General features: G+C 40.2%; 1 protein-coding gene across 4 annotated transcripts in view; it reads right to left on the reverse strand.

Annotated features, from left to right (window-relative positions):
• Positions 1–15,438, reverse strand: part of rbms3 (RNA binding motif, single stranded interacting protein) — a 282,860-nt gene that overhangs the window by 143,761 nt on the left and 123,661 nt on the right. For all 4 annotated transcript variants that reach the window (XM_072370235.1, XM_072370238.1, XM_072370236.1 and 1 more), the window contains one exon: positions 6,361–6,419. In XM_072370235.1, the coding sequence (XP_072226336.1) occupies positions 6,361–6,419 (59 nt within the window). The remainder of the gene's footprint in view (positions 1–6,360; positions 6,420–15,438) is intronic.

Here is a 15,438-nt window from a genome sequence, read left to right on the forward strand (position 1 = left end):
TATCAGAGCAATCAGAGTCAGGGTATCTAGCTTTTTTAATTACTTCTGTGGGGTACAATATCATCATTACAAAGCATTCAGAATGAATATATTCACTCATTGCTTACTTATTCAGGCATTTGAAATGATGGACGCCTGCTAAACGCTCTGATATTTCTCATCAACTTGGTTACCCAACAGCAAAACCCTGATGTGTTTGGAGCAACATGTGAAGGGCACTCAAGAAAGGTTTAAGACCTGAGGTGTGTTAATTACTTGTCAAGAGCTTGTTAAAATGAGACCTATGGCAAAAAACTCAAGTGGCTAATATACAGCCTACACATGTTCTCAAAGACCACACATGCATGCAAATCACAAATTCTTAGAGTCTGCATGCAAAAAAAGGAAAAAAAAAAGGGGTAAATGCCAGCATACACAGGAATATATACACACACACGCACACATAACAGTATATATATTACAACATGTTTCTCCACACTTTGACCCACATTTAGCTACACATTTTAAATAAAGCTGAACAGATATTCATTGATGTCAAAGTGCCACAGGCAGTATATGCACACTGTTCCACAAAAAGCAGGTGCAAGCCCTTCTGTCACACTTCTCTTTCACTTCACTTACAGAGTGTCTCAAAATAACTGCTCCTGCTTTATTCTTCCAATATCTGGAGACTACTAACTTTAGTATTAAGGTTGGGAACCAATTTCAGCGGCAACGTTTTGTCCCCACTTGAGCATCAGTTTGTAATAAGCAATGCACTCGTGTCCAGTGCCAGGCTCAAAAGTACCCCTTGCAAGACAAGGGGACAGGCAAAACATATAGAATCAGAGCAATGAAAAGCAAGTTCCCTCGGATCATGGTGAATCTCTCAGGTAGAGACGGACATTAAAATCTGGGCAAAGACAAATTGTCCTATGCCTCCATAACACCCATGCGGCCCACTTCTTTTGTTTTGCATCTGTTAGTCACTCATGAGGAACGACCTAGCCACCCCCAACTAGCCTTGCTATTCAATGGAGTTATGATTTATTCCTTCCTTAACTAATCAAGGGTAAGATCATTAGTCAGGGGGATGTGCAAGGGGCGAGGGCCTTGGCAGGTCAGTGGAAGGCCGTATCTCATATGGCGGTTCCCCTGCCATCCACGAGTGCGGTCTGAGATAAGAGATGACTAAAAGTATGCCTCCCCACCTTCCACCAGTGCCCACCAAGGCATTTGTCAGCAAGAAAGACAAGAAAAAGAGCCATTGAATGTGCTCTAAAAATGGAACAAGCCAGTTCCAAGAAGAAAGCCGTGATGATTTCAAAGATGTGCAACAGATCACCACTGTTGCAGAGTCCGTTTGTTCTCATTAAGATGCAAGCAGACAAAAAGAAGACTCTTAAAATGAACAAGCTCTCAAAATTTGCAGCATCTGTGTGCAAAATGTTCTTGCTCCAAGATATCACCTCTCCATGACCTTCAATTCATGCAAGAAGAATTAGAGATATAAATGCATAAACAGGAGATGACTAAACTGTAAGCAAAAACATGACAGGAAATGGAGAGGGTACAAAGGGTCAGAGCTCAAGGAATGTGGCGCTCAAAGCTGGGCTGCTTCTATTTATGACAAGCTTGGTCAATTAGACGCCTTCTTGGTAAACGGCCAACTTGGAGCTTACTAGACTGGAGACTGAGATGGGACGGGGGGGTGGCTGGGTTGGATTTTTGTATGTGTATGTGATTAGGAGGTGTTAACAAAGGCTGTGGGTATTATCTAGTGAGGTTCTGCATGCTGAAACTGTCCAAATCAATGTGATTATCTCTCAGCTATTGCTAATTAGAGTCATTAATACGCAATGCAAGCAGGAAACGGCACACACTTTCTCTCCCTTTCTCCTTCAGCTGATCTCGCCTTTTTTTGGAATGGCTTTGAGGGAGCACAGGCACTTGGAAAGGTCCGTTGTTGGCCACACTTCAGTCGAGATTCTCATCTGCACATAATTCACTTTCAAAGGGCAGAGAGGGCGGCAAAGAGAATCCTTAATTGCGCCGGCACAGTGTACAACATAGACAAATGTTTATATCTTGGCCCTCTAATGAGAAACCAATAACGGATGCAGAAAGCACTCTCTACTCCCCCCCTCCCAACCCAAAAACACATGCACATGACAATGAAAAACAGGCCCTTTTGGGGAAAGTCACCTCATTCATCAATAACCCTTACACTCAGAGTCGTGTGATACTCCGCTTAGGCACTGATACAGCAATAAATCTGTTTTTAGAGAATGTAGCATTGCCTGTATTTCTCCATTAGGTCAATTCTGTGGTAAGGGCAAGGGATGCTTCAGTTGGTAATAGTCAAATTCATTCAATATTTCCAAAGAGAAAGAGTCACATTTAAGGAACATGACCGAAAAATTCTGATATTAACGGAAACCATTTTTCCTCTCTGGTATTCACTCACAGACAAACAGTATATGCTACTGGAAGCTTAAAGATCAAATCTTTCAATGCTTCACACGAGTTCCATTTGTAAAGACAAAACATGAGGCTAATTTGTTTCATATCCAGTCACCTACATAATGCAGCAAAAGTGATTGTAATGCTTTTTAAACCGCCAGTTTATGTAATTCCCTTGAGAGTTTGCGGCATCCTCATGTAAAATGGATGGTAACTTACGGGGCAAAGAAATGAACAACAACAAACTGGCAAACACACAGCCACAAGAGACTATCTTCCCATCTCATCTATCTCCCACAATTCAGAGCGGTGGGCCGTCGCGGCAGAGCGCCAGTCAGGCCGGTGAATCTCGACACAGTCTTATCTCCCAACGGCGGAGGAGGAAACGGAGGTCCTTTAAAGGGCTGAGGTCATTTCCTCTGCCTCCAGGCTCTGGCAGGAAAAATAAAATGTCTCCAATCGGTCAGCCCTGCTTTATTTCAAATGCCGCCGCTGCCTTTTAAGAGGCCCTTGTGGGCATGGATGGCAAATGAGCGATTTTGAGCTCTCGCAATTTATTCCTTTTCTTACTCCCTCTGCCATTCTGAATCCCCCAATCCATCTTTGATGTAAACCCCACATCACTGCTGTGTTTCTACAGTATATGTGAAAGGAGCAGATAAAGGGAGAAGGAGCAGAAGAGCTAGAGGAAAGAAGAGCTAAATCACAGAGGAGCATAAGAGCAGCAGAGTGAGATGAAGAGCTAAATGCCTCCTCTCATACACAGCCCTTAACAGCCCTGAAGCTCTTTCACAACTTCCTGTTTCTCGCTGAACTGGGATACATCCAAAGCATGTGTGTGTACTCAGGATGCACAGTTCAAGTGTAACTGATGTGTACTCTTGTGAGAGTACAGATGTGTGTGTCTGTGTGTGTCATGGAGTAGGGGAAGCGGCGAGGGAGGGAGTCAGCGCTGGGAAGATAGAGAGGCTCATTGAAGGGCCTGCGTGGTGGAAGAGAGCAGCCAGAACAGGCGGACATGCAGGCAGGCACACATGCTGTGATGTTAGGAAGAGGATTGATAGATCTACTGCATGGCCACTGCTGCCATAAGAGGAGAACACACCTCAGGCAGATGGATTGTGAGTGTGTGCAGTGGTACGATTAGTGTTGTGTGTGTGTTGAATGTGCCCTTTGTGTTTGAGTGTGTGGGAGAACTGTATTACATGGTCTTGGATTATAGTTTTGTGATGTGGTACTTCAAACAGGGCTTTACTGTATTTTACAGCTACTGGGTGTAAATCTGCAGACAGATGCATGGCAGCGCAGAAACTCTGCATGTTAGTGCGTGGGTATTTGTGTTGATTTATGTTTGTTTGCACACTACAATCCACCTGACCTGTAAGTACAGAAAGCATCAACACTATTTTTCTGCAGCCTCTACTCCCACACTCTCTATTCCACATAACACCTCATCAGCTGTTCTTCTATCACCTGTATTATGTTCAATTTGAGATGACCCCCCCCCAGTTTCAGTTTTATTGACATTAAAAACAGAATACTTCTACTGGAGAACTGGATAAAACACTGGATAAAACATATTCACTGCCTAATAACACTAAACAACGTTCTCATTCACACACAAACATTGGAAAACACATCTCACAACCATCAAAATCTAAATATTACATCTGAAATCATGATACCGAATAAATAATTCTAAGAAATAAAATGTTTCATCAGCATATTTGTCACAATCAGTACATAACTGCCTGACTAGAAATATATCTGCCGACTACAATATTTGTGGAAGTTCAAATTCAAATTCAATTCATTTAAATTGTCTCCATTGTTCAGGACAAACAAAGCAAGATGAAACTAACAAAGAGGCCACATTTCCATGTCAATTCGTACAACACTTGGTTTCATTGGCAATATGAAGGATTAAAAGCATTATCTCCAAATTTTTAACCTCTGTTATTACCAAATGGCCAAATATCAGCAAACATCTTTTAATATAATTGGCAATGTTTGTGGATAACAAGAACATAACTTGCTTTCTTCATGGTACAATTTGCTGATTACAAAGCCTGAGAGGCAAAGAGAAATGTTTTTAATCTTTCTTTATTAATTCCACAGTTCAGTCTTAATTGCTCAGTTTTCTTCATAAGTTGTAACTGAATCATGAATTACTATAATGGCTGTAATATGACATTTAAAATAATATATAATAATAATTAATCAACAACTAAAACTGTATGATCTTGGCAGGGGTGGCTGCAGAGGGATAAATGGGCTTTTGGCACACATTTAAACACTGTGTACTGAAAGGAAAGCATGACGTGTAACTAAAGTATCTGATCTAGGATGATTTTGAGGTTGATTTCTTTCTTTCAAACAGAAATAGTAAAAGAGGATGGGAAGATGAGGGTTCATGTGGGCACAATGGTGGTAAACCATCATCCTGGCAGTTGAACAGGTGCAGGGGTCAGAGGACTGGAAACAATGAATGAGCAGATCAGGGGGAAGTGCTGATTTTGAGAGTCACCGGCTGAACTCATCAGGCTTTGGTACACCCGCTTGACTCATTTACGCTTTTATACCTGCTCACCTTTCAAGAGATGTTGAGATACATCGAAAAGATGAGGAACTGTGGTGGCAGAAATTACGTTTCTTTTTTACGTAGTTTCACTTCAACTTGGCTTCTAAACACCAAAGTACTGCGATTTTCTTTTCAAGGTTGCTATGCCTTTCTCCTTACATTCTTTCTTCCTCCTCGTCCACATCTCGCCTCTATCCACCTCCCTCTTTCCACTCATAAAATTTGTTTGCTTATATTTGCCTCTTGGCATCTCAACAGCGCTGCATACCAGGAGGGTGAGTTATGGGAAATGTTGTCTTCCACACTACACAGTCTTAAGCGAGGTTGATTTTTTGGACTTTACAGAACTCAGGTTAGCTGGGCATGAACAGTAGTAATCATGACATTTTTTTTCCAATTGGTTTAATCACAGAATCTTGAACAGTTTTACTTTTTGCGTGCCCCCCTTTTCGTATTTTACAGGACTCAAAAAGCACCTGTCAACGTGATCAGGCTTAGTTTCTATACTCTAAAATGCAGCATTTCTTCTCCGCCACATTTTGACCTAGAGAATGCCTGGCAGGATAGGTTCATTTGCGCAGCAGGGTTAAGAAGACGGCTTCACCTTGAAAGGCCACGCTCCAGAGACAAGGAAACTACAAAAAGCAATTAAAAATATTGATGGAACTTCAATAGCTGTTAAACAGCGCTGCCAGACACCTCAGGGCCAGAACCACATCATTTTTCTATTCAGCAATCTAACGCTCCCTATTTCACAATTTCTTTGTTTAACATCAGAGCTCATTATCATTACTGTCTGTTTGAAGGAAAAAAGAAAAAATAAGTCAAATGTATCTACAGCCTCCCAAGACATGTGACCAAGACACTAAGAAGATGAAGCTGACAAGGATACAAACTGAAGTTTATCCAATCACAGCCAGCTCGTTAGTCCTCTAAGTGGTCAAATATCTACGTCCAACAATGTAACAGTGTGTGTCTGCTTATGAAATTATCTCAAATAAGCCAGAGAGTCATCACTGAATATGTGCGACATCCGATGCGCAACCACAAATTAAATCATGCCTTCAAAAAGATTGTCGTCTAAATGACAAAACATAAAATCAGAGAGGAGACAGGGAAGGGATGAGGCTGCTGCTCCCAGTGACGCAGGAGAAGGTTGTTTCCATGAATCCTTCCTGCAGAGTTCAGCCGGCGACTCTGTAAATCACTGATTTACAACACACAGCATCCTCGGCTGATGTTTGAATTTACGCAAGGTTTGAATTGCTGTTCCTGTAAAAGGACGGTGTAAAGAGAGAGCTGGTGCACTAAAACAGGCCACAAAATTAATGACTTACCTTTGCACTGGTTAGTGTTCTTATCCAGGATGGCCTTGGTTGACACTATTTTTCCATACCTGAAAAGACAGAGAAATTGAATTTAGTCTTTTTAACCCACAAGACCTTTGGCTGCTCGGGTAGTTCAATGAGTTCATCATCATGTGGTTTAAGTAGATGTCTTATTTTCCATACTCCCTGCCATTTACTTGCAACAAGCAATTTGCAGAGTCGCTCAAATGTCAAAAGCCATTGGAAAGAGAAATCACTCGGGGTTAATAACGTTATGTGTATGGTTGACTTCAAATGAGTGCGCAAGCCTCTGACATTTCAGAGAGTCATTGGACATTTTCAAAAGGTCCGACAACATACAAATGCAGTAAATGGTGTTTTATCTTTGTGTAGTGTACAACACATTTAATTCTTTCATATCTGTAAACCATAAACTAACCCAAAAGCACAAAGGCTTCAAGGAACATAATGTGCTAGTGACCTTTTGAAGCTTTAAGAGTCAGTCTACTTTTTTTTTCAGTTTTGTTTCTTTATGCTAAGCTAACAGCTAACATCTCTTTGATCTGAAATAAAAGGAATTTTTTTTTTCTAAAAATGGGAATATGCTCCAAAATAAGTTTTAAAAAAAAAAGAAGTCCTTTAAGTTGGAGCTGGTCATAATGTTCTGGCTCACGAGTGAACAAAATAAAGTGTAGCAATCTTCTCATATGGCTCTTAGAAAGAAGGGGCAGGGGGTAATGGTAAACACACGCAACATGTTTTCCGTCTTCATCTAAATAATCCCATGGAGTGGAACGTTATTTTCTCCATAAAGTTCATTGGTTTTCATATCTCTGGTGGTCTTTTCTGAAGCTCAAAGCATCTTTTCCAGTTAAATTAAATTCAACCCCTCAGAAAAATAAGGGGTAATGTGCTGCATTGTGGAGTAGGGAGACCTAAAACATCCCCTCTGGCAAGTATCACGGCATGCAAGAATCGAAATGCTTTTTGGAAAAGCTTGAAATCCTTCACGGGAAAGTTTTATGTGTTTAGGATCATCATCCTGCTGTAAAGGCAATCCTTTTTTAGACTTTTCTCCCAGAATATCCTTCAATTTAACTGACTCCATTGCTTCCTGTTCTAGTGAAACGTTCACCATGCCACTGACTGTGAACAATGCACCCCTTAACAAGGTTAAAACAAAAGTTTATGATAATTATTATAGAAACGTTTTATTTAGAGCTCCAAAATTCATCAGACTTGTTCACAAGTTCATTTGCAAACTGAATGGTGATGAGGATGACTTATCCATGAACACCGTGTTGTGGCAGAAGAGAATCTTAGGTCTTTTGCTGTCAAACAAGGGTTTTTAATTAATCTCTTTAGCAATCCTATGAACATATACATTTGTACGTTTTCAACTTAACCTCCATCACTCCAGTAAAATGACAAGCTGTTTTCAAATGTTCAGAGTAGCCCATGGGTGAATGCTGGATTTTTGACCATGAGTGCCCAAACTTTCACATGCCATTGTAACATAATTCTTTACTCCAGAACTCTGATTAATGGGCCGCTATGAAAATTTCTGATATGAAAGACAAACCTCACAGACTGAATGACAGTGAGTTATTCTATCTGCTTGTCTCAGCTAAAACAGCAACATGCTGCATTGTTTGCAGAGTGAGAATCGCTGTAGAGGGAGTTCCAATCTACATGTGTGGATAAACTGCGTGTATCTATATATTTTTGTGTGCATATAGCTGTTGGTACAATTACATGTGCGATATATGCATAGATGTGAGATTCAGCGAGAACAATTCTGTGTGTCGAATGCGCATCACAATGAGTGAACAGAGGATAAACAGCCACCTCACACACGCATCCACACACACAAGCATTCTGTAGGGATGAAGCAGTGGTGCATCCCGGCCCATATTTCACCAGCAGGGGATAATTATGCCATTTCTCAACGAGTGCCGGAGACTCTATTTACTGCATGCTGCGGTGGGATGGGTGGTGGATATGAACTGATGAGTTCTGAGAGGGGAACTACCAGCTCAGACATACAAACACTAATACAAATACCACAGAAGTGTATTCACACACACATAAATATGTACACACAGAGAAAACACTCACCAATCAGTAAATTGTCTCCATTCAGCAGATGAAATAGGCCATTTTAACTATAGGGATCCATAATCTACTGCAACAGAGCGGGCCTGAGGTGCAATGTTTGATCATACTGAGATACTCTTAAGCATAAGTACACAAGAGAAACATGGAACAAGAGTGTTCATTTGATTAGAGAACAATCAGAGCAACTGCAACACTTCAGAACTGACTGAGATACAATACAAATACACAAGAACTTAGAAGAAAGGATCGACAGCGTGGTTAAACCTGCCATCACATCACTGACACAATCATAGCACAATAAAGACACACGTATGATAGAACTGTTGAGGAAATACAATAGATTACCTATAAATCAGTCTAGATGAGAACAATTTCTCAGTCTCGTCATGTTCTACCATTAAATGAACATGAAATTAATATGAAAACCTAATGCAGTCTCTGGCAAACACTTAAACGACACGTGATTTAAGAGATGTAAATAAACCAGAATCATCTCAGTCATATAATAACAGTGAGTTGATTTAGAGCCCTAATGTATAGGGAAATTGTCTGTTTATTTGCACACAGGTGTCTTCTCTCCCTCAGTGCTTTTGTTGCTTTCAGTCTGGGAAGCAGTTAAAAAGCTCTGTGCTTTTGGCACAATGTAGGGGAAAGTTCTCATTAAAACTTTGTTTGGACTCCATAGAAGCAGGAAACGGTAGCTTTCCGATGCCAACTCATCACTGCTTGCCTCATTAAATGTTAAAGATGGCTCATCAATGCATCCTATCTGCTGTCCAAATACACACCACAAAGACACTGCAGGGAGATGAAAAGGCAAGGAGGAAGGAGCCAGCTCCGTGCCCATAATGGAGACGGGCTGGATATAGATAGAGGATGTGATCAGTAAGTTCATGGCTGTAGTGTGTGTGTGTATGTGTGTGTGTGTGGCTGACCCTGCTGGAGGCTCCTTCCCCTCACTGCCAGACAGGCCTGGGGAGGCTTTGATGTGACAGAGGCAGTCCCTGTGAAGAGCAGGTTTAACACTGATGCTGTGGCCAGGATGCAGAGCCTGTCTCCACTAATCCTATTTCAATCACTCTTGCAGCCTCTTATCTCTGACTTCGCTGGCCTTCTGCCCTCCCTCTCATCACAAATCTTCTCCTCTCTCTTGTTCTCTTTCTGCCTCTTCTTCTCCTAATACTTTCCTTTTTTTTAATATATACTGTATCCTTAATTTGTTTTTATTATGTCTCTCTTTTCCTTCTCGCTGCTAATAGGAATCCTGTGGCAATTATTCTGATGCAATATAGGATCAACCCCAAGTATATGCCAGAAATGTAACCTCTTGTGAAAAAATAAATAAATTGAGGCTTTAAGAGCTATTTTAAGCTGATGAAAATGTACAAATTGTGGTGGATGTGAAACATGTCAGTCGTTTGACAGCTGCCTGGGCACCGAAATGCGATAAAACTGAAGCTCAGCCTGAAAGCTCAGCCACACTTAAAGAGAGAAGTTGCATGTGCAAAAGTGACAATCCCAGCACAGCTTTTCTTTCTTTCCTCGCTGTTTTAGTGGATGAAAGGATCCAGGCATATTCCATTTTTGTCATCAGGGAAGCTGAAGTGGCTCTTTGCTGTACCTGGGCAGTGAGAGAGTTGGCCAGAACCATAGCACGTCACTGTGGTGTTGCAGGTCCGTAGGAGAGCACAGTGCTGGAAAAGATTCATGGACCACCCAAGTGCTATGTTCATACCTTGGCCTAGGCCTCTGGATACACTCTCCAAAGGTCTGTGATTAAATTTGCATGATTACACAACACAGCCATGCCTTGCACATCCGGTAGGTGAAACATAAGCTTGATGAGGTTTATCTTTTCTTATGTGCTGAGATAAACTGTATTAGTGTATTTCAGTCCATCTCCGCATGCAGATGAAGACTTAAATACTTAAATATATACACGATTTGTGTAAAATGATTCCTATTCCCACAAAGAGACTGAAACACAAGGATTATGATTAACTTTACTGTTATCAGCTGTGAAATTGAAAAACATAAAGCATAAAAAACTCTGCTTCTGTGACTGTTCAGCACCTTTGGAGCACCTGTGCAGGGAGCTGGTGCAGGTGCACGCTATGGAAAACAATAACTGTACTTTATCACCTCTTGTAGAACTTTACAGGAAATAATTAGCAGACTGTAGATACAGTGGCTTAAACAGAAAAGACGGCATACTAAGAGTTCTTCTTCTGTAAGAGCAGGTGCAGCAGACACCCACCATCCAGATGTACTGTTTGTTCTGTGCAGAACACCTTACCCTGAAGGGTTTCATAAGCTTAGAACAATCACTGTGTTATTAAGAAAAAAAGCATAATGACTATATTAGTAACCTCAGTGCTAAGCAGCAGTCAAATATATAATTTCAAACAATTTCCTACCACTCAACAACTGTGACTACTATGAGTGGACCAAACAGTAATACGTTTATAAAATGAGCTAAGTTACAGTAAATTCTAGCAGTATTAGTTTTAGACTGAGGACCTGCTGCCGGCAAAGAACTGGCTGCAACACTGTGCTGTATTTTTGTCTCTGAATGTAAAAGAAGGATGGTCGTGTCCCAGAAATTTGCTAATCATTGGTAGACACAAAAATAAGCAGCCAAATGTCATTGTCCTTCTTTAATACAAATACCAGTAAGAATATTTGCACATAGAGTAAAAATTCCTCTTATTGCAGGGGAAAACACACACACACACACACACACACACACACGCACACACCCACACACAGATTTCCTTAAATGTTATGATTCTTTTTTGTAAGTCACTGACAGATAAGTCCCAAGATAGATAAAGAAAGATAAGGAGCCAAATATACAGGTAATGACAGAAAAAAATAAATGAAAGAGAACAAAGTAGCCCAAATATACAGTGAAAAACTGTCACCGTCCGTCAGAACTTCCCTGTTACATAAAAGCACTGTGTGGCAGCTGCCTCTGACATCCACATTATGTTAAAGTTAAAGTGTCTCACAGCTCGCACGTCTCTGTGACTCAGACCAAGATCAGGCCTCCTCGGCACACTTTGGAAGGAAATATTAGACAGATGCTTCTGTGACACAGTTGACTGAAAATGGGTTTGGATGCAGCAATCTTAAACTCAAAAAATATATATATATTCTTGATTGCTCATGTTTTCCACTGTGAGTGCTGAGGAAAAACTAAACTACTAAACTGACTGGAGTTTTAAGGAAGAAAATCGCAAAGGCTTGGCCAGTTTCTTCAAGTGCGGACTGAAATGACTGTAAACAGCTTTCAAAATGTAAACAAGTCAGAGTATCTTCGTGACATGAGTGCATTAGAGAAATCTATTTGCTTTGGTACAATAATAACTGAATATAGAATTGATTTTAAGTAGTTGGCAAATGCGTAAATTTTTTTGTATTGTAAAATTTTAAAAAGGGAACTTTATGGTTAGAATGGAGATTTCTATTAGATAAAACCACATCAATATGAAATAAACTGATGGATAAAAATAGAAAAAAAAATAAAAAGAAGAAATCTCGGGACAGAAAAAGAGTGATTGGTATAAAGATGCACAGATACGGACAGAGAGAAAAACAGCTAAATCTTCCTGATGCACAGTATCTGGTTTATGACTGTGTCCTGGTCCTTTTAGATACCTGGATAAGGTCTTATCCTGGGATTGAGAAACCTGGATATTCAAGCAGGAGTAGAACCAAGAAATTCTGGCTTGCAAGCGTCTATATTGAGAACTGTACACACCATAGCCCACATAGTATCAGAAATCTGGATACTAATGCGCACTCAAACACACTCAGTAGTCAAACATGGAACACGTATAGAGATGGCAACACATTTTAGAAGCCGAGTGCAAAGACAAACAAAGAGAGATTGCATTAAATCTAAATAGTATGCTGTAAGCCTGTACACTGTAATACTATACTATGATGCACATGAAAAGGACATCTTTCACCACACTAAAAACTACAAAATTATGCTTTGTGTTGGCAAGAAGGGGTAGCAATAAATCAAAAAGCCTCAACAAATTGGATAATTCCTTTCCTGGCTTCAGTACATCTTTTCTTGGCAGAATTTCACTGCTATGTTCTTCTAGGTGCAGGGATTCCCCTGCGTTTTGTTGGCAGATTTGCCATAAACTGGCAAATGTTTACTTCTATACCCTTAACGGCTGTAAGCGTGAGAATCATCTTGGAATGAAAAGATAATCCAGCCTGAAGTGGTTGTTCTTTCTTTCTGCTTTTCTTCTGCTTCAGCAAACGACTATATCATAGAAATACTAGCAAATTGATAAATCATTCAATAATTGCAATGCAATGTTTAATATTAGGGTCGATAAAAAGAAGAAAAACATTAGAATCAACATACGATCCAAAGTCCATTAATTTCCAACAGCACTGAGTAACTACAGCATCTTGGCTAATGTGTGTCATCATTGCCATCTGTTGAAGTTGGCTGTGGTCTCATACACATTGTGGTCATTTGCTGTCATCAACTATTCTGATTCCAATTTTTCCTTATTTCCCAACTGATGTGGATCATTTGTATAAACATTCCTTTTACCTGCGGACTCTGAAATATGACAAGTTAATTAAAAACATTCAAGCTCTCCCAACCCCCCCCAAAAAAATTTAATGGATCACTGCTGCAACCATTGATATAGCCCCAAGGCTTCAGTTAGGCAATTTATAAAGAAAAAAGGTTTGATTCGAGTTTTTTTTTGGCCAGAGTTCAGAATATCTTTGTTAGAGAGCTACATGTATAACAATTAATTTTCAATAAAATAACATTGTTTTAATACAGATAACCAGGGAAATTGTTCACACAATTTAGTCAATGTCACTGGATTAAAATACCACTTGGATCCATTGGTTTTTCAGTTGCAATGTAAATTTCACATTAATAATGAATCATCTTTCTTTTTCATTATTTAACTGATAGAAAATTCAAAATGATGCGTTTCAGAAGAAATGGAATTCATCTACGATGCATTTACCTCTACTACCGCTACCTGTAATTTACCGCACGTTTAAGTCTACTATCCCAATAGAATCTTATCAAAGTATAGATCAGATGGCAACTGTGTGTCAAATGTCAATGCTAAACTAATCTAACTGGCCTCTGGCTGAAGCTGACTGTGGCTGAAACTGGGAGAAAAATGTCCATTTAATCTGGGTGAAAAACATTGTAAATGCATTTATTAGGGAAGGGCCAACTGATGATTGAAGTGGGGCTTGCAATAGGTTCGTGCAAATTAGTATTAATAATAATGCAACATGTTGCTCAGCCTTGTCCTGCAGCTTAGCTACTGTGCGTTGTGTAGTTGCATAGTAGTAAAGAAAGTTTTATATTTGATAAAAGAAGGAAAAAATAGTTGATTTAGTGGCACAGATAAATGACAGAAATTTGATGGCAGTTATCTAGCCTTGTTGATTACTCAAAGAGTTTTAAAGAATAATCTATATTCACCCATTCTAAGAGCTTTTTATTTTAGAAACTGCGCACATATCCCTACATACATGCATACTGATAAACACATCAGGAGAAATACGGGGCTCAGTATCGTACTCAAAAGACATTTTGAAATAAGGAATGGGAAAGCGACAGATTAAACCACTGACTCACTGAACGCTGAGTCACAGCACCCCGATCCAACAACACTCTTTATGTTTGTTTCTCTTCTCTGTAAAAAATAATCAAAGTAAAACTGAGGAGTCAGAGTTGTCCTTGAAACAATCCGCCTCCCGTCATTGTTGGCAGAGGTGCTTCACCGTTATTACCATAAACTAGTTTAGCAGACATGTCTCAACACTGAAATGTACTTTCCCCAAACCTTTCTTTTACTGTCTCTTCTTCTTTTGGCTGCTCTTGTTAGAGGTCACCACAGTGGATCAGCCATTTCCACTTAGTAACCAGAATCTCTCTTGTAACATCTAGGGGATCTAAGCTGGTGTGTCCTGGAGCAGCTGTGGAATTGTGTGTCCTGCTCATTTGACCCCATCACCCATCTGGACACAAACCGTAGCACAGATGATATAAAGAATTTGCAAGTGAATCTACAGTAGCGGATACGGGTGGATTAAGAGAAACGTTCACCACAGAGGCCAGAAGAGAGCTTCCGACTGAGCCTGGGAAAGTGAACAACAGATTGATAGTGTGAGACATCTGAGAGTCTGCATCAAGAAAAGACAAGAGCCACTGTCCGTGACAACAGGAAACATTAGGATGTTTCAAGCTACTTTCCCGCTTTTACTTGTTCTCTCTCACACACATACACATACACTGGTCATCTTCAGAGCCAGCATTACAGAATAGCCTCTGTTTGTTTGGAAGTGTCCAACCTGTCAAACCCACATGCCATGTACTGCTGTCTGATACGCACAAATGAACACATCTCATCTGTGAGGCTTTCTAGATACTGCTTCAAAGGGAAAGTCAGCAGTGGGAAATGGACAGAAGGAAGGATAAGGAGATAAAGCCAGAAAGTCAAGTGATTTCAGGTTTTGCCCCTTACGTCAATCAGTCTTTTTGTACCAAAGACTCTGCTGCTGCTACAGTTGGGGCTTAAAACTGTCTTCCCCTGAATGGTTGGAGTTAGATAAAATGCAAATAGTGGGGGGAGGGGTATGGGGCACACAGAGGATTCCCAAATCAGCGTGTTACAGCAACGACTGGATTGGTTGCTATGGTTATATGGTTTGCTATTAGGTAAGTAGCCAGAAATTTTTTTTTTCGTACTTTGTGTGAATTGAGGCCTAAATTCATGCTGACGAAGCGCAAATAAAAAAAAGTATGCTTTCCAAAAAAAAAAAAAATCAACTGTTCAAGGATTAAGTGTCAACAGAATTAACTACAGTGTAAAAGTGGAAGAAGAGCTCTTGCCAGCCTCAAAATAGGCAAGCTGTCCATGTGTCATGGGTACAGTAATGGGGGGATAAATAATTCAAAAA

This window comes from Leuresthes tenuis, unplaced genomic scaffold (genome assembly GCF_036924035.1).
Source record: "Leuresthes tenuis unplaced genomic scaffold, fLeuTen1.0.hap1 SCAF_18, whole genome shotgun sequence".
Classification (NCBI taxonomy): domain Eukaryota; kingdom Metazoa; phylum Chordata; class Actinopteri; order Atheriniformes; family Atherinopsidae; genus Leuresthes; species Leuresthes tenuis.